At 42.0% G+C, this 23,110-nt stretch overlaps 1 protein-coding gene across 4 annotated transcripts in view; it reads left to right on the top strand.

The window, feature by feature from the left end:
• Positions 1–23,110, top strand: part of LOC115165591 (nuclear factor of activated T-cells, cytoplasmic 2) — a 56,128-nt gene that overhangs the window by 23,567 nt on the left and 9,451 nt on the right. For 3 of the 4 annotated variants that reach the window (XM_029718800.1, XM_029718798.1, XM_029718797.1), the window contains exons 7-9: positions 11,214–11,269; positions 11,522–11,654; positions 11,858–12,580. In XM_029718800.1, coding sequence (XP_029574660.1) covers positions 11,214–11,269; positions 11,522–11,654; positions 11,858–12,580 — 912 coding nt within the window. The remainder of the gene's footprint in view (positions 1–11,213; positions 11,270–11,521; positions 11,655–11,857; positions 12,581–23,110) is intronic. The other variant, XM_029718799.1, reaches the window with a different exon arrangement.

Genomic DNA, 23,110 nt, shown 5'->3' with positions numbered 1-23,110 from the left:
TGAGTAATAGTGACAAAGGCCAGCGTGCTCTCTGTCATTTGAATCCTGACCTTTCCTCCTCACTCACCGCTCAGATATTTGCATTCAGATTCCTCCTGATACTAAACAGTGGAGTCCTTTTTCGGATAAGAAGCTTATCACAGCAAGGTTTTGTTGTAGGTTTATTTTAGACTTCACCCAATTATTCAACAAGCTGACAGTATTAGTATCGAGTGCAGATTGTTCATGTGCTTCATTGACAGCTTACAGGATTGTACACTGTACTTAAGAGATGTACTTTGTCATAGTAAGAAAATAAAAAAATATATATATATGCAGTGACCTGTGCTGGTTTACAGGGTCAGCCATATACAGTTGAAGTCGGAAGTTTACGTACACTTAGGTTGGAGTCATTAAAACTTGTTTTTCAACCACTCCACAAATTTCTTGTTAACAAACTATATTTTTGGCAAGTCGGTTAGGACATCTACTTTGTGCATAACACAAGCCATTTTCCCTACAATTATTTACAGACAGATTATTTCACTTGTTATTCACTGTATCACAATTCCAGTGGGTCAGAAGTTTACATACACTAAGTTGACTGTGCATTTAAAGAGCTTGGAAAATTCCAGAAAATGATGTCATGGCTTTAGGAGCTTCTGATAGGTTAAATGACATCATTTGAGTCAATTGGAGGTGTACCTGTGGATGTATTTCAAGGCCTACCTTCAAACTCAGTGCCTCTTTGTTTGACATCATGGGAAAATCAAAAGAAATCAGCCAAGACCTCAGAAAAAAAATTGTAGACCTCAACAAGTTTGGTTCATCCTTGGGAGCAATTTCCAAACGCCTGAAGGTACCACGTTCATCTGTACAAACAATAGTACGCAAGTATAAACACTATGGGACCACTCAGCCGTCATTCCGCTCAGGAAGGAGACGCATTCTGTCTCCTAGAGATGAACGTACTTTGGTGAGAAAAGTGCAAATCAATCCCAGAACACCAGCAAAGGACCTTGTGAAGTTGCTGGAGGAAACGGGTACAAAACTATCAATATCCACAGTAAAACGAGTGCAACATCTCAAGACATCAGTCAGGAAGTTAAAGTTAAAGCAAATGGGTCTTCCAAATGGACAATGACCCCAAGCATATTTCCAAAGTTGTGGCAAAATGGCTTATGGACAACAAAGTTAAGGTATTGGAGTGGCCATCATAAAGCACTGACCTCAATCCTATAGAAAATGTGTGGGTAGAACTGAAAAAGCGTGTGTGAGCAAGGAGGCCTACAAACCTGACTCAGTTACACCAGCTCTGTCAGGAGGAATGGGCCAGAATTCACCCAACTTATTGTGGGAAGCTTGTGGAAGGCTACCTAAAACGTTTGACCCAAGTTAAACAATGTAAAGGCAATGCTACCAAAAATTAATTGAGTGTAGTATGTAAACTTCTGACCCACTGGGAATGTGATGACAGAAATAAAAGCTGAAATAAATAATTATTTCTATTATTCTGACATTTTACATTCTTAAAATAAAGCGGTGATCCTAACTGACCTAAGATTTGGAATTTTTACTAGGATTAAATGTCAGGAATTGTGAAAAACTGAGTTTAAATGTATTTGGCTAAGGTGTATGTAAACTTCCGACTTCAACTGTAAATATGCCGCCCCTGGAGCAAATTAGGGTTAAGTGGCTTGCTCAAGGGAACATTGACAGACTTTTCACCTTGTCGGCTCGGGTATTTGAACCAGCAACTTTTCAGCTATTGGCCCAAAGCTCTAACCGCTTGGCTACCTGCAGCCCTAGGAAGTTGTCAGTTACAGTTTTCGGGACAGTCTTTGTTGTGCTGCTCTCTGTTTCCACTCTCAGTACAGACTGTCTAGATGCATTTACACAGGCAGATGATTATTTAGCCACTAATTGGTCTTTTGACCAATCAGATCAGATGTTTTGCCAATAATTTGGCAAAATATAAGAACGTGGCTGCCTGTGTAAACGCAGCCACTGTGTAGAAAGGGATATACAGTTTATGTCCCCTAATTGCACCTCAATATTCTCAATACTGAGTCCACAGGGAAGAGCCTTATTGATCCATCTACAGCACTTACGGCAGCTACTTGGTTCATCTTGGCAGTCGTCACCCAAACACTGAACATAACATCAGCTCTTATTAAACCAGATGCATAACCTAGGGACTGTTTTAATGTAGCTTTTTATTCCTTGTTAGGTGGTGTGTTATGTTGTCTAGGTTTTGTTATACTGTACATAGCTTGGCCTTCCAGGATTTGTTAATCATCTTCCATAAATCACATCTACGTTTTTATTTGTGGTTCACAATAGTTTTCCTCTAGAGGTTGTTGTTTATGGCCCTCAGCAGTCTTAGACAAAGTCCTATGACGGCTATGGAGTAGCCTAGTTTTTAGATGCTTTGTCTGTTATTAGTCTTAGCATATGGTTGTGTCTCATTACATCTGGTTGTTTGTGGGCCGAGTGTGGGGAGCTATGAGACATGGGCTCCCTGTGGGGAGCTATGAGACATGGGCTCCCTGTGGGGAGCTATGAGATGTGGGCTCTCTGTGGGGAGCTATGAGATGTGGGCTCTCTGGGGACCGAGTGTGGGGAGCTATGAGATGTGGGCTCTCTGTGGACCGAGTGTGGGGAGCTATGAGATGTGGGCCGAGTGTGGGGAGCTATGAGATGTGGGCTCTCTGTGGGCCGAGTGTGGGGAGCTATGAGATGTGGGCTCTCTGTGGGCCGAGTGTGGGGAGCAATGAGATGTGGGCTCTCTGTGGGCCGAGTGTGGGGAGCTATGAGATGTGGGCCGAGTGTGGGGAGCTATGAGATGTGGGCCGAGTGTGGGGAGCTATGAGATGTGGGCCGAGTGTGGGGAGCTATGAGATGTGGGCCGAGTGTGGGGAGCTATGAGATGTGGGCCGAGTGTGGGGAGCTATGAGATGTGGGCTCTCTGTGGGCCGAGTGTGGGGAGCTATGAGTTGTGGGCTCTCTGTGGACCGAGTGTGGGGAGCTATGAGATGTGGGCTCTCTGTGGGCCGAGTGTGGGGAGCTATGAGATGTGGGCTCTCTGTGGACCGAGTGTGGGGAGCTATGAGTTGTGGGCTCTCTGTGGACCGAGTGTGGGGAGCTATGAGATGTGGGCTCTCTGTGGGCCGAGTGTGGGGAGCTATGAGATGTGGGCTCTCTGTGGGCCGAGTGTGGGGAGCTATGAGATGTGGGCTCTCTGTGGACCGAGTGTGGGGAGCTATGAGATGTGGGCTCTCTGTGGGCCGAGTGTGGGGAGCTATGAGATGTGGGCTCTCTGTGGGCCGAGTGTGGGGAGCTATGAGATGTGGGCTCTCTGTGGACTGCTTTAGCTAAAACTTGGATTTCTTCTCTACACTTTTTTTCACTGGGCTTCCCTGCTGCTGGTTTACAACACACTGCAGTAATGTATAGTATTGGAGACAGAAAGAAAAATGAAGAAAAAAAGTATATCTACGTAGAAGAGGGATTGCCATTGTGCTGTAGATGTTCTCCATATGACAGAGTTCTGGAACAGTGAGCCAATGAAATCCCTTTGAATGGGACAAAACTGGCTCTGTCTGGGGCCTTCTCTGGCTCCAGGACACACACACACACACACACACACACACACACACACACACACACAGACAGAAGTCAAGCTGGGCCTGCTCAAATCTTTCTGACTGCCTCCATTCCTAATTACCAGAGATACACGAACATTCTACAGGTATCCAGTAGAGTAGTTTTAGAACAAAACACAAACAAATATAAACACCAAGACAGCAGCAGTCATCATCTGTCGTTACTGTGTACTGAAACGGGGCGAGTTAACCATAAAGCAAGAGAAAAAATAAAATAAAGAAATCTTGGCAAGATTCACGGAATCCACCTTTGTTCTGCTGACTAAATTCAGCATATGTGCCTTTCATTTGTGGTCTGACATGGGGTTTCCCCACACAGCATTAAAATGATATCAGGCCGGTGAATACTGGATTTCTTTCCATTTGAGAAAATAGGTAGGCTGTTTTATTTTGAAAAGGTGGTCAATCTAGTTTAAATGTAAAAGAATTGAAAACAACAGTTATTTTTGTTGGTTATTTGTATGTTTTGGGGAGGAATTAATCTTGAAACATAGGTGCCCTAGTAGAACACAACTTATGTTTCATGTCTCAGGTAGCCTGCAAAAGCCAGCATGGATAGAATGGAAGAATTTACTCATATTTGCCATATTCTAATAATTCTCTTGTGCCTACTTATTACCACGGTCCGTGCCATAGTATAACTTGCACTCACGTAGGCCGATGATCTGAAACAATTTGATGGTGAAACTTCAAATTCCAATGTGAAGCAATTCAGGTATTCTTCAAAGTCAAGACAATCTTTGTGCTGCAAAGAAACATTATCTTTATTGTTGAATAAATGGTTTTTGCAAGTAGTAGGTATTTAGAATTAAATGTGGAGTGGAGCTTTATAGTTGATAACATCACATGCCCCGCGTACCTTCAAAATTACAGTATTCAGCAATCATAATTTATTCAAAAAACGCAATTTCCATAATCATTTGTCGCAATACAGAAAGGAAAACAAAAGAAAATTCCACCCCTGTCAAACGGATAAAAATGTATTTGATCTTTAAAAAAATATCTCCTGTACAGTGCCTTGCAAAAGTATTAATTCCCCTTGCCGTTTTTCCTATTTTGTTCCTTTTAATTTAAATTGATTTTTATTTGGATTTCATGTAATGGACATACACAAAATAGTCCAAATTGGTGAAGTGAAATGAAAAAAATAAATTGTTTCAGAAAATTCGAAAAATAAACGGAAAAGTGGTGGGTGCATATGTATTCATCCCCTTTGCTAAGAAGCCCCTAAATAAGATCTGGCGGAACAAATTACCTTCAGAAGTCACATAATTAGTTAAATAAAGTCCACCTGTGTGCAATATGTGACAAGATCTGTCACATGATCTCAGGATACATGTATATACAGTTGAAGTTGTAAGTTTACATACACCTTAGCCAAATGCATTTAAACTCAGTTTTTCACAATTCCTGACATTTAATCCTAGTAAAAATTCCCTGTCTTAGGTCAGTTAGGATCACCAATTTTATTTAAAAAATGTGAAATAATAATAATAGAATGATTTATTTCAGCTTTTATTATTTTCATCACATTCCCAGTGTGTCAGAAGTTTACATACACTCAATTAGATTTTAGTAGCATTGCCTTTACATTATTTAACTTGGGTCAAACATTTTGTAGAGCCTTACACAAGCTTCCCACAATAAGTTTGGTGAATTTTGGCCCATTCCTCTTGACAGAGCTGGTGTAACTGAGTCAGGATGTAGGCCTCCTTGCTCGCACACGCTTTTTCAGTTCTGCCCACACATTTTCTATAGGATTGAGGTCAGGACTTTGATGGCCACTCCAATACCTTGACTTTGTTGTCCTTAAGCCATTTTGCCACAACTTTGGAAGTATGCTTGGGGTCATTGTCCATTTGGAAGACCCATTTGCGACCAAGCTTTAACTTCCTGACTGATGTCTTGAGATGTTGCTTCAATACATCCACATAATTTTATTTCCTCATGATGCCATCTATTTTGTGAAGCGCACCAGTCCCTTCTGCAGCGACGCACCCCCACAACATGATGCTGCCACCCCCGTGTTTCACGGTTGGGATGGTGTTCTTCGGCTTGAAAGCCCCACCCTTTTTCCTCCAAACATAACAATGGTCATTATGGCCAAACAGTTCTCTTTTTGTTTCATCAGACCAGAGGACATTTCTCCAAAAAGTACGATCTTTGTTGTAAACCGTAGTCTGCAAACCGTAGGCTTTTTTATGGCGGTTTTGGAGCAATGGCTTCTTCCGTGCTGAGCAGCCTTTCAGATTATGTCAATATAGGACTTATTTTACTGTGGATATAGGTAGTTTTGTACCTGTTTCCTCCAGCATCTTCACAAGGTTCTTTGCTGTTGTTCTGGGATTGATTTGCACTTTTCGCACCCAAGTACGTTCATCTCTAGGAGACAGAATGCGTCTCCTTCCTGAGCGGTATGACGGCTGCGTGGTCCCATGGTGTTTATACTTGCGTACTATTGTTTGTACAGATGAACGTAGTACCTTCAGGTGTTTGGAAATTGCTCCCAAGGATGAACCAGATATGTGGAGGCCTACAATTGTTTTCTGAGGTCTTGGCTGATTTCTTTTGATTTTCCCATGATGTCAAGCAAAGAGGCACTGAGTTTGAAGGTAGGCCTTGAAATACTTCCACAGCTACACCTCCAATTGACTCAAATTATGTCATTTAGCCTATCAGAAGCTTCTAAAGCCATGGCATCATTTTCTGGAATTTTCTAAGCTGTTTAAAGGCACAGTCAACTTAGTGTATGTAAACTTCTGACCCACTGGAATTGTGATACATTAAATGATAAGTGAAAAAGTCTGTCTGTAAACAATTGTTGGAAAAATTACTTGTCATGTACAAAGTAGATGTCCTAACCGACTTGCCAAAAATATAGTTTGTTAACAAGAAATGTGTGGAGTGGTTGAAAATGAGTGTATGATGACTCCAAACTAAGTGTATGTAAACCTCCGACTTCAACTGTACACCAGCTCTGAAATGCCCCAGAGTCTGCAACACCACTAAGCAAGGGGCACCATGAAGACCAAGGAGCTCTCCAAACAGGTCAGGGACAAAGTTGTGGAGAAGTTGGGTTGGGTTATAAAAAAATATCCAAAATCTTGAACATCCCACAGAGCACCATTAAATCCATTATTGAAAAATGGAAAGAATATGGCACCACAAACCTGCCAAGAGAGGGCAGCCCACCAAAACTCACTGACCAGAGAGGCAACAAAGAGGCAACAAAGAGACCAAAGATAACCCTGAAGGAGCTGCAAAGCTCCACAGCGGAGATTGGAGTATCTGTCCATAGGACCACTTTAAGTCGTACACTCCACAGAGCTGGGTATTACTGGAAGAGTGGCCAGAAAGAGCCATTGCTTAAAGAAAAAAATAAGAAAACACGTTTGGTGTTTGCCAAAAGGCATGTAGGAGACTCCCCAAACATATGGAAGAAGGTACTCTGGTCAGATGAGACTAAAATTGAGTTTTTTTGCCCATCAAGGAAAACATTATGTCTGGCGCAAACACAATACCTCTCATCGCCCGAGAACACCATCCCCACAGTGAAGGATGGTGGTGGCAGCATCATGCTGTGGGGATGTTTTTCATCGGCAGGGACTGGGAAACTGGTCAGAATTGAAGGAATGATGAATGGCGCTAAATACATATAAATTGTTGAGGGAACCCTGATTCAGTCTTCCAGAGATTTGAGACTTGGAAGGAGGTTCACCTTCCAGCAGAACAAAGACCCTAAGCATACTGCTAAAGCAACACTCGAGTGGTTTTAAGGGGAAACATTTAAATGTCTTGGAATGGCCTAGTCAAATCCCAGACCTCAATCCAATTGAGAATCTGTGGTATGACTTAAAAATTACTGTACACCAGCGGAACCCATCCAACTTGAAGGAGCTGGAGCAGTTTTGCCTTGAAGAATGGGCAAAAATCCCAGTGGCTAGATGTGCCAAGCTTATAGAGACACACCCCAAGAGACTTGCAGCTGTAATTGCTGCAAAAGGTGGCTCTACAAAGTATTGACTTTTGGGGGGGGAATAGTTACGCACGCTCAAGTTCAGTTTTTTTTTGTCTTATTACTTGCTTGTTTCACAGAAAATATTTTGCATCTTCAAAGTGGTAGGCATGTTGTCTAAATCAAGTGATACAAACCCCCCAAAAATCTATTTTAATTCAAGGTTGTAAGGCAATTGTCGGTGTCAGTATAATGGAGGTGAGGAAAAGAGTCAAGCGCAGGACACAGAAATGAGTAAAATAACGTAATTGACTTATGAGTTTTTCTAAAGTAAAAATCCACGCAGGGATAAACAATCTTGACAAAACACAACTAACACGACAAACGAGAACAATAACGCACAAAACATCATGAGAACCAGAGGGTTTAAATAGGGAAATAATCATAACGAGATGGGAATCAGGTGTGAACAATCAAGACATAACAAATGGACAAAGAAACATGAATCGGTGATAGCTAGAAAGCCGGTGACGATGACCGCCGAACGCCGCCTGAACAAGGAGAGGCACCAACTACGGCGGAAGTCATGACATCAATGAAATAGGAAAAATGCCAGGGGGGTGAATACTTTCGCAAGCCACTGTATCTGCCGTTTCCATTCCACGTCACAATCATTTTTTTTGCAACTTTGCTTTTGTCGAATAAACCTGAGTCAATGGAAACCTGCCTAGTGACATGAACTCATCAGCGTCATTTCCAACAAGTTGTTGACCTTTCAACTTTTCCAGTTTTAAATTACTGCAATATAATATAAGAAAATAAAATGACACCAACAGCTAAATGCAGATAACAGCAACAACACCTACGATGGGAGGTTCCCAGCACATTAAATATGTTCAGCACATAAATGTTACATTGCTGAGCAAAACCTAACCTTGAGTTTCAAGCAATGCCTTACAGTATGACAGTTGTCAAAATCAACAATATCAGAGTATTGGAATACATAAAACATGGTGTAAAACAAGTGGGTTAGTATCTCCTCTAAAATCTCTTCATACCCAGACAGGTTTTTAGTCTCAAAAACCTGACCCTAGGAAACACAGTGACTAGGGTCTGGTTTCAGTGATGAACTCCTTTGGCATAGAGGAACTGCGTCACTGTGTATGTCACTACCTTATCCGCTTGAATAAAATACAAAATAGTAGCTAGCAAGATGGAGATCACGGAAGTTATTTTTAATGAGTGCATTTCACAAGTGGCTAGTTTGCATCAGCTAAAGCCACTGCATAGGTTTTGCCTGCAAACATTGGTTCTGAATCATGACGTTCTGGCATGTCTGCCTTGTGTTTTGTTCGGAGAGTCCCTGGAACCCCCCCCTCCCCCTATCAACGTAGGCAGTGACGTAGTTCATCTATGCAAAAAGAGTCCATCATTGAAACCAGACCCTAGTCACTGCCTCAGATATTAAAGACAGGTTTGGCCTGAATTTGATCAGTAGTGTGTATCAACCATTGGACCAATGTTCTCCATCACACTTTCTTTATAGAATATACTTTTCTTTACTTTTAAAATATTACCAATATTGCTTGACACACAGTACATATGTGATTGTATGTATGATTTCATACTATGTTATGGTAAATGTACGGTCAGGTAATGGTTTCACTTCATGGTAAATCCAGTGCCTTCAGAAAGTTACGTTAGAGCCTTATTCTAAAATTGATTAAAAAAAAATCCTCTGCGATCTACACACAATACCCCATAATGACAAGCTGAAAACAACAGGTTTTTAGACATTTTTGGCAAATGTATTAAAAATAAAAAACATACCTTACTTACATAAGTATTCAGACCCTTTGCTATGAGACATGAAATTGAGGTCAGGTGCATCCTGTTTCCATTGATCATCCTTGAGATGTTTCTACAACTTGATTATATAAGGTCCCACAGTTGACAGTGTATGTCAGAGCAAAAACCAAGCCATGAGGTCAAAGGAATTGTCCATAGAGCTCCGAGACAGGATTGTGTCAAGATACAGATCTGGGGAAGGGTACCCAAAAAGGTCTGCAGATTTGAAGGTCCCCAAGAAAACAGTAGCCTCCGTCATTCTTAAATGGAAGAAGTTTGGAACCACCAAGACTCTTCCTAGAGTTGGCTGCCCGGGCAAACTGAGCAATCTGGGGAGAAGGGCCTTGGTCAGGGAGGTGACCAAGAACCCGATGGTCACTCTGACAGGTCTCCAGCATCCCTCTGTGGTGATGAGAGAACATTCCAGAAGGACAACCATCTCTGCAGCACTCCACCAATCAGGCCTTTATGGTAGAGTGGCCAGACAGAAACCACTCCTCGGTAAAAGGCACATGAAAGCCCACTCTGAGTTTGCCAAAAGGCACCTAAAGACTCTCAGACCATGAGAAACAATATTCCATGGTCTGATGAAACCAAGATTGAACTCTTTGGCTTAAATGCCAAGTGTCACGCCTGGAGGAAACCTGGCACCATCCCTACGGTGAAGCATGGTGGTGACATCTTGCTGTGGGGATGTTTTTCAATGGGAGGGACCGGGAGACTAGTCAGGATCGAGGCAAAGATGAACAGAGCAAAGTACAGAGATCCTTTAAAAAACCTGCTCCAGAGCGCTCAGGACCTCAGACTGGGGCAAAAGTTCACCTTCCAACAGGACAATGACCCTAAGCACACATTCAAGACAAAGTTGGAGTGGCTTCGGGATATGTCTTTGAGTAGCCCAGTGAGAGCCCGGACTTGAACCCGATCGAACATCTCTGGAGAGACCTGAAAATAGCTGTGCAGCAGTGCTCCCCATCCAACCTGACAGAGCTTAAGAGGATCTACAGAGAATAAATTAAGAAACTCCCCAAATACATGTGTGTCAAGCTTATAATGTCATACCCAAGAAGACTCGAGGCTGTAATCACTGGCAAAGGTGCTTCCACAAAGTACTGGGTAAAGGGTCTGAATACTTATGTAAATGTGATATTTATGTTTTTTTTATTTTTAAATATATTTGCTAACATTTTTTCTTTTCCATTGGGGGGTGTTGTATGTAGATTGATGAAAAAACTATTTAATCAATTTCAGAATAAGGCTGTAACCTAACAATGTGGAAAAAGTCAAGGGGTCTGAATACTTTCCAAAGGCATTGTATATAGCTGTCTTTGGCTGTAGGTGAGCAGAATGGTGGAAGGGTAAGTGGTTAGGAAAGAGAGATAATCTATGTGACACAAAGAGCCTTCTCTAACTCCATGTTAATCATATGGCCTATGGGTTAGTGGCAGGAAGACAGTGATGTGATGGGTTAAACTAGGCGTTGTGTTCTGAGACAGGTGGAGAATCCCCTCCCATGCTGTCACAATCTGTTGAAGAGACAATAGAGATACAGCTGTAATAGTTCATTTGTTATTGTTTAGAGTACATTTTTCATTGGTCAGCAACTTAAGCATAGTACCAGTAGCACACATTATTTGACCATTGTTTATTTTTTTTACCTCTCCTTGTTCAGTGTTCCTGTATTTTCTGTGTCCAATAGGGTGTTGAAATATACCCTGAATTATTGATTTGACCTGAAACAACCCTTCCCTTATCTGTCTCTGCAGATGGACAGCAGATTTGGGAGATGGAGACAACAGTAGACAAAGATAAATGTCAGCCTGTGAGTACCAGTCCTTTCATAGATGGCCCACTTCTCCATGTCTGAAACAGTGGTCAAACCAGTCACTGATTATACTGTGTGGATTGATCGTCTTAGTTTCTTTTCCTAATTTGATTTAAAATAATGTCCTACTTTATCAACTCTGATTATAATCTTAAATAATAATGTGACAGATTATTATGAACTGAAAACAATTATAATCAATAAAAATGTGACAGATTAATATGAACTGAAAATGATGTAATTTTGTAGAGTCTGCTGTTCGTTGAGATCCCTTCCTATCGTGACCCATCTATCTGCCATCCTGCCAAAGTGAACTTCTATGTTATCAACGGGAAGAGGAAGCGCAGCCAGCCACAGCACTTCACATTCACCCCATTGGCAGGTAGGTACCATAAGCATCAGCAATAAGGAGGCTCTGAGCCCCTTTAAGTGCTCTGAAAGAACAATATAATGATGTAGGAATGATATCAAGTCAAATGTTATTCCATGTCATTAGTATGTCACATTGATATGCTTGGTGTAGTAGGCTGTAGTTACTTTAAGCAATATGACTCATATCTCTGTTGTCTTCCGTCTCTCCCACAGTTCCCTCCATTAAAACAGAGCCTGTGGATGACTATCCTTTCGCCATGCCCCAGATCCTGGGTGTTTCCCCGCAGTCCTACTACCACCACAGTCCTGTGGGGATCATTCATCCAGACAACAGCCTGGTCTCCAGCATGGCCTCATGCCAGCAGGTCCGATCCGGCCTCCCCACCCCCGGCCCAGACCCCCGCTTCCAGCAACAGAGCCCAGCCATTGTGTACACCCGCGGGGGCAAGAGTCTGAGCGGCAGCCCCGAAGGGCTCTACCAGCAGACTGAAGGGATGGGGATGATGCCCGACCCACACCGCTCTGTCCTGGTCCACACAGGCTCCCCAGTCCAGCAGCAACACGGAGGGGGCCAGGGCCAACACCCCTCCATCATCCAGTTCTCCCCAACCAACCAACACCTGCTCAGGGGAGGCGACCCTCCACCTCTCCAGCCTGACAACCAGCAGCATATCATCTACTGTGATGGCTTCCCTCAGCAGGCTGGAGCCCAAGCTCACTCCCCTGTCCCGGCCCACTCCCCCCAGCATTACCCCACCACGGTGATCCAGCAGCAGCCCTACGTGCCCAAGGTGGTGCCCAAGGGTAGGTCTTCTCCTGGAGGGATGGAAGCCCAGAGATGCCCCCCTAGAGAGGAGCAGAGAGCCAGCCTCCCTGGAGGACAGGTCACGGTCAAGGAGGAGAACCTGGATCAGATGTACCTTGATGACGGTGAGTGTAAGTTAGTGCCAGGGTTTTATACATCAATAGAATTAATGCTCTTGAATGATGCATGGTGGTGTAACATCCATGTTTTTTATTTTATTGTCTGAATCACAACAGCATTGGATAGTCATAATTTAGGCAAATAATAATCACTGTTCGCAAAAAAGACTGCAGTGTTCAATGCATGGCTGAGCATGTAGTGGCATAGAGTAGGCCTAGGCTAAAGGCTATATCAGATCCATATCTTCTTTCTTTTTGTGTTTATAAACACATTTCATGCAATTCTACTACACCTTCTGTCTAGAGACATTAGCAGAATATTTTTTAATACGACAAAAATGACAGGGTACTATAGGCCTATATTGCTAACACTGACAAATTGTACAATATGAAGTCCATTTAACCTGGAGGAGGAAATGATCGTCCAAAACAAAGTTTCAAGTGGAACTGACCTAATTCTAAAAAGTGAATACGTGCACAAGGCACTCACAGGGGATATGGCCAAAGTGCTACGCTGGTGCCAATAAGACTATTCGCTCAAGTTGCAGATTATGATAAGTACTGTAAAAGACAGATTAGTCTTTTTATTGTCTTCTCTTTACAGCAATAGCAATTTTCTTTCCAAACTATGTTTTATTTTGATTAAATTAGGGGTAGAAGAGAGAAAAAAACAGGATATTAAAATATATATGACATTGACTATTTTCTATTCGTTTACATATCTAAACTTGGTGAACGGGAATAGGAATAATATCAAATTTCTCTCCTGCAGTAGCACAACATTTTTTTGCAAACAGCCATGAGGCTGCAGTAATACTGTTACCAAATCTTGTCCTATGCTAGTCATCACATTAGGAATTGGATTTTGTTATTCTGCATAGATGCATGCATTGCTTTATTATAAAGGTGATTGGTCAGTACCCCCTGCTCAAAACAAATTCTTGCAGCTATGCCTTGTATGCAACCATCTAATCTAGGTCTACTAAAAGGGAGACGATAATTGTACAATATGACGTTTAACCTGGAGGAGGAAATTATTGTCCAAATACGAAGTTTCAAATGGCACTCACTAGCCCAATGATGAAGAGTGAATATGCTCACTCACTGGGGCTGAAGACGATGCTCTCCACTGGTGTTAATAAGATGCTAAGATACTCAAATTTGAGAATTTTGATAACTAGAAGACAGATTAGTATTGCTTTGCAAACAATGTTTTCCCGCGATTGTATTTTAATTATTGTGATATGCATGGGCCTATATTAGCAGCTTTTCACTGACAGTCACAACTCAACAATCATTTGTTTGGTATTTGCCACGAGTTCTGCCCAAATTGTGGGCCTTCCAACTGTAGGCTATATGCTTGTGATTTAAAACATTTCTTGAAGCAAATGATCTGGGGCCAAATCATGTTTGCTGGTGTACTAGCCTATTTTGAATGATTGTATAGGCAGGAGTAATTACATAATTGAGGCAATTTAATTCAATTCAGTTTTTTACTTTTGGACACGCCACACTGCCTCTCTCAATTACATTTAATTCAATTGAGGGCTTTATTGGCATAGCAAACATATGTTAACATTGCCAAAGCAAGTGAAATAGATAATAAACAAAAGTGAAATAAACAATCAAAAATTAACAGTAAACATTACGATCACTAAGTTTCAGAGAAATAGAGACATATCAAATGTCATATTTTATGGCTTTGTACAGTGTTGTAACGATGTGCAAATAGATAAAGTACAAAAGGGAAAATAAATAAGCATAAATATGGGTTGTATTGACAATGGTGTTTGTTCTTCACTGGTTGTCCTTAACTTGTGGCAACAGGTCACACATCTTGCTACTGTGATGGCACACTGTGGTATTTCACCCAATAGATATGGGAGTTTATCAAAATTGGATTTGTTTTCAAATTCTTTGTGGGTCTGTGTAATCTGAGGGAAATGTGTTTCTATAGTATGGTTATACATCTGGCAGGAGGTTAGGAAGTGCAGCTCAGTTTCCACCTCATTTTGTGGGCAGTGTGCACATAGCCTGTCTTCTCTTGAGAGCAAGTCTGCCTACGGCGGCTCTCTCAATAGCAAGGCTATGCTCACTGAGTCTGTACATATTCAAAGCGTTCCTTAATTTTGGGTCAGTCACAGTGGTCAGGTATTCTTCCACTGTGTACTCTCTACTTAGGGCCAAATAGCATTCCAGTTTGCTCTGTTTTTTGGTAAATTATTTTCAATGTGTCAAGTAATTCTTTTTTTTTTTTTTGTGTGTAATTGTGTTTCTGTCCTGGGACTTTGTGGGGTCTATTTGTGTTTGTGAACGGAGCCCCAGGACCAGCTTGCTTAGGGGACTCTTCTCTAGGTTAATCTCTCTGTAGGTGATGGCTTTGTTATGGAACGTTTGGGAATCGCTTCCTTTTAGGTGGTTGTAGAATTTAACGGCTTCTTGGTTGGTGAGTAAACCCCAGACCATTTTATTTTTTATTTTATTTATTTCACCTTTATTTAACCAGGTAGGCAAGTTGAGAACAAGTTCTCATTTACAATTGCGACCTGGCCAAGATAAAGCAAAGCAGTTTGACACATACAACACAGAGTTACACATGGAGTAAAACAAACAGTCAATAATACAGTACAAAAATAAGTCTATATACAATGTGAGCAAATGAGGTGAGATAAGGGAGGTAAAGGCAAAAAAGGCCAAGGTGGCAAAGTAATAAGTACAATATAGCAAGTAAAACACTGGAATGGTAGATTTGTAGTGGAAGAAAGTGCAAAATAGAAATAATGGGGTGCAAAGGAGCAAAATAAATAAATACAGTAGGGGAAGAGGTAGTTGTTTGGGCTAAATTATAGATGGGCTATGTACAGGTGCAGTGATCTGTGAGCTGCTCTGACAGTTGGTGCTTAAAGCTAGTGAGGGAGATAAGTGTTTCCAGTTTCAGAGATTTTTGTAGTTCGTTCCAGTCATTGGCAGCAGAGAACTGATAGGAGAGACGGCCGAAGGAGGAATTGGCTTTGGGGGTGACCAGAGAGATATGCCTGCTGGAGCGCGTGCTACAGGTGGGTGCTGCTATGGTGACCAGTGAGCTGAGATAAGGGGGGACTTTAACTAGCAGGGTCTTGTAGATGACCTGGAGCCAGTGGGTTTGGCGACGAGTATGAAGCGAGGGCCAGCCAACGAGAGCGTACAGGTCGCAGTGGTGGGTAGTATATGGGGCTTTGGTGACAAAACAGATGGCACTGTGATAGACTGCATCCAGTTTATTGAGTAGGGTATTGGAGGCTATTTTGTAAATGACATCACAGTTTTACGATGGTATGTTTGGCAACATGAGTGAAGGATGCTTTGTTGCGAAATAGGAAGCCAATTCTAGATTTAACTTTGGATTGGAGATGTTTGATGTGAGTCTGGAAGGAGAGCTTACAGTCTAACCAGACACCTAGGTATTTGTAGTTGTCCACATATTCTAAGTCAGAACCGTCCAGAGAAGTGATGCTGGATGGGCGGGCAGGTGCGGGCAGCGATCGGTTGAAGAGCATGCATTTAGTTTTACTTGTATTTAAGAGCAGTTGGAGGCCACGGAAGGAGAGTTGTATGGCATTGAAGCTCGTCTGGAAGGTTGTTAAGTGTCCAAAGAAGGGCCAGAAGTATACAGAATGGTGTCATCTGCGTAGAGGTGGATCAGAGAATCACCAGCAGCAAGAGCGACATCATTCATGTATACAGAGAAAAGAGTTGGCCCAAGAATTGAACCCTGTGGCACCCCCATAGAGACTAGCAGAGGCCCAGACAACAGGCCATCCGATTTGACACATTGAACTCAGAGAAGTAGTTGGTGAACCAGGCGAGGCAATCATTTGAGAAACCAAGGCTATTGAGTCTGCCGATTAGGATGTGGTGATTGACAGAGTCGAAAGCCTTGGCCAGGTCAATGAATACGGCAGCACAGTATTGTTTCTTATCGATGGCGGTTACGATATCGTTTAGGACCTTGAGCATGGCTGAGGTGCACCCATGACCAGCTCTGAAACAGATTGCATAGCAGAGAAGGTGCGGTGGGATTCGAAATGGTCAGTAGTCTGTTTGTTGACTTGGCTTTCGAAGACCTTAGAAAGGCAGGGTAGGATAGATATAGGTCTGTAGCAGTTTGGGTCAAGAGTATCCCCTCCTTTGAAGAGGGGATGACAGCAGTTTCTTTCCAATCTTTTGGAATCTAAGACGACAAGAAAGAGGTTGAACAGGCTAGTAATAGGGGTTGCAACAATTTCGGCAGATAATTTTAGAAAGAAAGGGTCCAGATTGTCTAGCCCGGCTGATTTGTAGGGGTCCAGATTTTGCAGCTCTTTCAGAACATCAGCTGACTGGATTTGGGAGAAGGAGAAATGGGGAAGGCTTGGGCGAGTAGCTGTGGGGGGTGCAATGCTGTTGACCGCGGTAGGGGTAGCCAGGTGGAAAGCATGGCCAGCCGTAGAAAAAATGCTTATTGAAATTCTCAATTATAGTGGATTTATCGGAGGTGACAGAGTTTCCTATCCTCAGTGCAGTGGGCAGCTGGGAGGAGGTGTTCTTATTCTCCATGGACTTTAGTGTCCCTGAACTTTTGAGTTTGTGTTGCAGGAAGCAAATTTCTGCTTGAAAAAGCTAGCCTTGGCTTTTCTAACTGCCTGTGTATATTGGTTTCTAACTTCCCTGAAAAGTTGCATATCACGGGGGCTGTTCGATGCTAATGCAGAACACCACAGGATGTTTTTGTGTTGGTTAAGGGCAGTCAGGTCTGGAGAGAACCAAGGGCTATATCTGTTCCTGGTTCTACATTTCTTGAATGGGGCATGCTTATTTAAGATTGTGAGGAAGGCATTTAGAAAAAATAATAATAAAAAAAATAACCAGGCATCCTCTATTGACGGGATGAGGTCAATATCCTTCCAGGATACCCGGGCCAGGTCGATTAGAAAGGCTTGCTCGCTGAAATGTTTCAGGGAGCGTTTGACAGTGATGAGTGGAGGTCATTTGACCTCTGACCCATTACGGATGCAGACAATGAGGTAGTGATCGCTGAGATCTTTGTTGAAAACAGCAGAGGTGTATTTAGAGGGCAAGTTGGTTAGGATGATATCTATGAGGGTGCCCGTGTTTACGGCTTTGGGCTGGTACCTGGTAGGTTCATTGATCATTTGTGTGAGATTGAGGGCATCAAGCTTAGATTGTAGGATGGCTGGGGTGTTAAGCATGTCCCAGTTTAGGTCACCTAGCAGCACCAGCTCTGAAGATATATGGGGGGCAATCAGTTCACATATGGTGTCCAGAGCACAGCTGGGGGCAGAGGGTGGTCTATAGCAGGCGGCAACGGTGAGAAACTTGTTTTTAGAGAGATGGATTGATAAAAGTATAATTTCAAATTGTTTGGGTACAGACCTGGAGAGTAGGACACAACTCTGCAGGCTCTCTCTGCAGTAGATTGCAACACCGCCCCAGTGAACTGGCCACTGGCTAACCGCTGGCTAGCTTCTGTTGTGGATTTCAGATTTGAGGTAAATAATACTTTCTTTTTTTTAAATTGGTAAGGCGGGATGCAGGAGAGTGTTTTGAGGTTGAGTTTTTAGAAAAAAATATATAAAAAGATATGCGAAGAAAAGATGTAAGTAAATATATATATATATATACATACATACATACATACATACATACATACATACATACATACATACATACATACATACATACATACATACATACATACATACATACATATACACACACACACACACACACACACACACACACACACACACACACACACACACACACACACACACACACACACACACGGGAGACGACAAGACGAAGGACAAAGACGTCTGACTGCTACGCCATCTTGGATACTAACCATGAAGGGCAATGGTTTCTATAATTTATTCAAGTAACTGATCCTAATTGGGATTTTGAATTTTATGTTCCTTTTGATGGCGTAGAAAGCCGTTCTTGCCTTGTCTCTCAGATCATTCACAGCTTTGTGGAAGTTACTTGTGGTGCTGATGTTTAGGCCAAGGTAGGTATAGTTGTTTGTGTGCTCCAGAGCAACGGTGTCTAGATGGAATTTGTATTTGTGGTCCATGGCAACTGGACCTTTTTCAGAACACCATTATTTTTTGTCTTACTGAGATTTACTGTCAGGGCCCGGGTCTGGCAGAATCTGTGCAGAAGATACTGGAGAGAAGCACCATATCATCAGCAAACAGTAGACATTTGACTTCAGATTCTAGTAGGGTGAGGCCGGGAGCTGCAGGCTGTTCTAGTGCCCTCGCCAATTCGTTGATACATATGTTGAAGAGGGTTGGGCTCAAGCTACATCCCTGTCTCACCCACGGCCCAGTGGTAAGAAATATGTGTGTTTATTGCCCATTTTAACTGCACACTTGTTAGATTTTAGAATGTCATATGTTTTTCCCCCAAAACCACTTTCCATCAATTTGTATTGCAGACCCTCATGCCAAATTGAGTCAAAAGCTTTTTTGAAATCAACAAAGCATGAGAAGACTTTGCCTTTGTTTTTTGCCAATTAGGGTGTGCAGGGTGAATACGTGGTCTGTCGTATAGTAATTTGGTAAAAAGCCTATTTGACATTTGCTCAGTACATTGATTTCACTGAGGAAATGTACGAGTTTGCTGTCAATGATAATGCAGAGGATTTTCCCAAGGTTGCTGTTGACACATATCCCACCGAAGTTATTAGGGTTAAATTTGTCTCTACTTTTGTGGATTGGAGGGATCAGTCCTTGGTTCCAAGTATTGGGGGAGATGCCAGAGCTAAGGATGATGTTTAAGTGTAGCCAATTGGAATTTGTGGTCTGTATATTTCATCATTTCATTTAGGATAACATCAACGCCACAGGCCTTTTTGGATTGGAAGGTTTGTATTTTGTCCTGTAGTTCATTCAATATAATTGGAAAATCCAGTGGGTTCTGGAAGTCCTTGATAGCTGATTTTAAGACTTGTTATTGATCATTTGTTTTTGCTGTTGTTTTTTTTTAGAGCCAAAGAATGGAGAAGTGGTTTATCCATACATCTCTGTTTTTGATAGATAACTCTTCATGTTGTTTGTTTAGTGTGTTCCAATTTTCCCAGAAGTGGTTAGATTCTATGGATTATTAAATTACATTGAGCTGATTTCTGAAATGCTGTTCTTTCTTTTTCCGTAGTGTATTTTTGTATTATTTTAGTGATTCACAATAGTGAAGGTGTCTTTATGTTTTTGGTTTCTTAATTTCTTCTTAGGTTTTTGAATTTTTCATCAAACCATTTGTCATTGTTTAAAATGTTCTTAGGTTGTCTGCTTGATATTTTTTTTGATTTGATAGGGAAGCTGAAAGGTTAAATATACTGTTTAGGTTTTCTACTGCCAAGTTTACAGCTTCACTATTACAGTGAAATGTTTTGTCCAGGAAGTTGTCTAAAAGGGATTGAATTTGTTGCCTAATAGTTTTTTTTGGAAGGTTTCTACACTACTTTCCTTCTGTAGCATGTTTTAGTATTGTTCAGTTACTTTGTCTTTGATGCCTCATAGTTGAATATTGCTCTGTTCAAGTATACTGATAAGGGTGTCAGTGGGCTGACTGTGAACGCTCTGAGAGACTCTGGGTTGAGGTTAGTGATAAAGTAATCTACAGTACTACTGCCAAGGGATGAGCTGTGGACTATGTACAGACCCAGCGTGTGACAGAGCTGCAGGACTTGTGACCTGTTTTTGTTGGTTGTTTTGTCATAGTTGTCTAGGGGGGCATATTAGGGAGGGAATACTGTAACCTCCAGGTAGGTGTTTGTCCCCCTGTGTGCTGAGAGTGTCAGGTTCTTGTCCAGTTCTGGCATTTAGGTCGCCACAGCCTAGTACATGACCCTGGGCCTGGAAATGGTTGATCTCCCCCTCTAGGATGGAGAAGCTGTCATCGTTAAAGTATGGGGATTCTGTTGGGGGGGATATAGGTAGGAGACATGAGGACATTTTTCTGAGATAATTTCCTTGTTAATTACTAGCCATATGTAAAATATTCCTCTTTTGACTAATGTGGTGAATATCAAATGATCTGGAGAAGTGCTCTCAAATAGTATATCACTTCCTATTTCTATTAGTTTACAGTTCTAAAGATGTCGAAAAGAGAATGAAAACAATATTAAATAAGGAACATGGCATTCTCTCGCCCTTGACTCGCAGGCCTGCTCCTGCCCGTGTCAAACATGTATGCATACTAGCCCACTATCTAGCAAGCAACACAGTATTGGGTGCGGCCCTTCGAGTGGCAGATGCGCTTTCTACCTACTGGTGCTGGATTGAGATCTTTTCTTTGCGATGGCTCACATAGCTGTCCATTTGTGCTCAGTTTTAATAGGCACAATCTTGTGTTTACTAATTACATTTCAACACCCCTCTCGTTTTCTCTCTCTTTCTCACACACACATGGTTATGTAGTAACCTACAAAGAAATGTGCGCTGTTCTGTCCACAGCAGTCTATTTTGTTTTGTAAACAGTCATGAGTTAAATTAACTTAGACTGCAGTGACTAACGTTACCTAACCTTGTCTCGAATCTTGGCTACTCATCACATTAGGAAATGTATCTTATTGTTAACCTGCAAATGTTTTATTATAAAGGTGATTTTCTTTTCAACCCCGCCCCCTCAATAGGAAATGGACAGGAAATGTAGTTACGTATGTTCCTCAAGGTGGAAATAACATCGATTATGAGTCATATATTTATACTTAACCCATGTCAGCCTCATTATTAATATTATTACCCTGTGAGATCAGAATAACAGACCACATCAAGAAGTCATGGTCTCATTCATTATGTTGTGCCCCTTCCAATCCAAACAACATGTTGTTACAGTGTGATCGCCAGACCTGATGATGATGTTGACCTTTTAAACCTCTGGTTGGGATGGTGAGGTAGGTGGCTAGTCCTCGTCAGTCTCAGGGCAGCTCCCAGACCATGTTGAAGGGTTGTAACCCTGGTGATCTGTGGTCTGAAGGACCTGACAACCCTGTGGTTCAGTTCACCACAACCCTGTCAGAGAGAGAGATGGGTTTCTCTGGCATCGCCACATATCATTAAATGTATTTTATTTATTTAACTAGGCAAGTCAGTTAAGAACAAATTCCTATTTACAATGACAGCCTACCAAAAGGCAAAAGGCCTCCTGCGGGGACGGGGGCCTGGGATAAAAAAAAAACAACCCATTAATATAGGACTAAACACACATCACGACAAGAGAGACAACACAACACTACATAAAGAGAGACCTAAGACAACAACATAGCAAGGCAGCAACACATGACAACACAGCATGGTAGCAACACAACATAACAACAACATGGTAGCAACACACAACATGGTACAAACATTATTGGGCACAGACAACAGCACAAAGGGCAAGGTAGAGACAACATATCACACAAAGCAGCCACAACTGTCAAATTACACTAAAAAAGGAAAAAGGCAGCAGCCAGCTCTCCTGACCAATCGCCTGGAGATGTTGACACTGTTATGATCTGAAAAACAAGTGCCATGGCAACCATTGTCAAACAGTGGAACGGGCTGCCTCGGAGATCCGGGGAAAGCCTCTTTGTTTGTTGTACTTGGCCAGGGTTTCTCCTTGGCCCCACACCCCTCAATTCTGTGGGGGAACCCACTGGAGGATTTGCTTTTTTCCATCTCCTGCCCGGGATTCTGCCAATCTGGCACAATAAATTCCTATTCGCAGCTGCTCTCTTCCATAAAATCCAGCCTGATCTCCGTAAGATAGCTCTAAGTGTGGGAGTCGGGAGAAAGGCAGCAGCAGGAAGAGGGAAGGGACCGAGTTCGGATGGAAAAAATATAACTGAAATAAAGGGTACAGGAGTGGAATTTAGTTTTGGATGGCCTAATAGTGTTTCTCTCAGTAAACAGCAACAGCATTTACTGTTTCTGAATTAACTTCTATGGCCTAGGTGGGACGCCACCGTCCCACCTGCGGGACACAGCCAGTGAAATATCAGGGCGGAAAATTCAAAAACAGCTGTCATAATTCAACTTTCTCAAACATACAACTACTTTACACCATTTTAAAGAAACGTCTCGTAAATCTAACCACATTGTCCAATTTCAAAAAGGCTTTACAGCGAAAGCAAAACATTAGATTATGTTAGGAGAGTACATAGACAAAAGTAATCACACAGCCATTTTCCAAGCAAGGACATGTGTCAATAAAACCCAAAACGCAGCTAAATGAAGCACTAGCCTTTGACGATCTTCATCAGATGACACTCCTAGGACATTATGTTACACAATACATGTATGTTTTGTTCGATAAAGTTCATATTTATATCCAAAAACAGCATTTTACATTGGCACGTGATGTTCAGAAAATGTATTCCCACCAAAACGTCCGGTGAATGTGCACATCAATTTACAAAAATACTCATCATAAACGTTGACAAAATATATAACAATTATTTTAAGAATTATAGATAGACTACTCCTGGATGCAACTGCTGTGTCAGATTTTAAAATG

The sequence above is a fragment of the Salmo trutta genome, chromosome 28 (genome assembly GCF_901001165.1).
Source record: "Salmo trutta chromosome 28, fSalTru1.1, whole genome shotgun sequence".
Taxonomy (NCBI): domain Eukaryota; kingdom Metazoa; phylum Chordata; class Actinopteri; order Salmoniformes; family Salmonidae; genus Salmo; species Salmo trutta.
The sequence above is the reverse complement of the archived record's forward strand: the minus strand, read 5'-3'. Positions and strand labels throughout refer to the sequence as shown.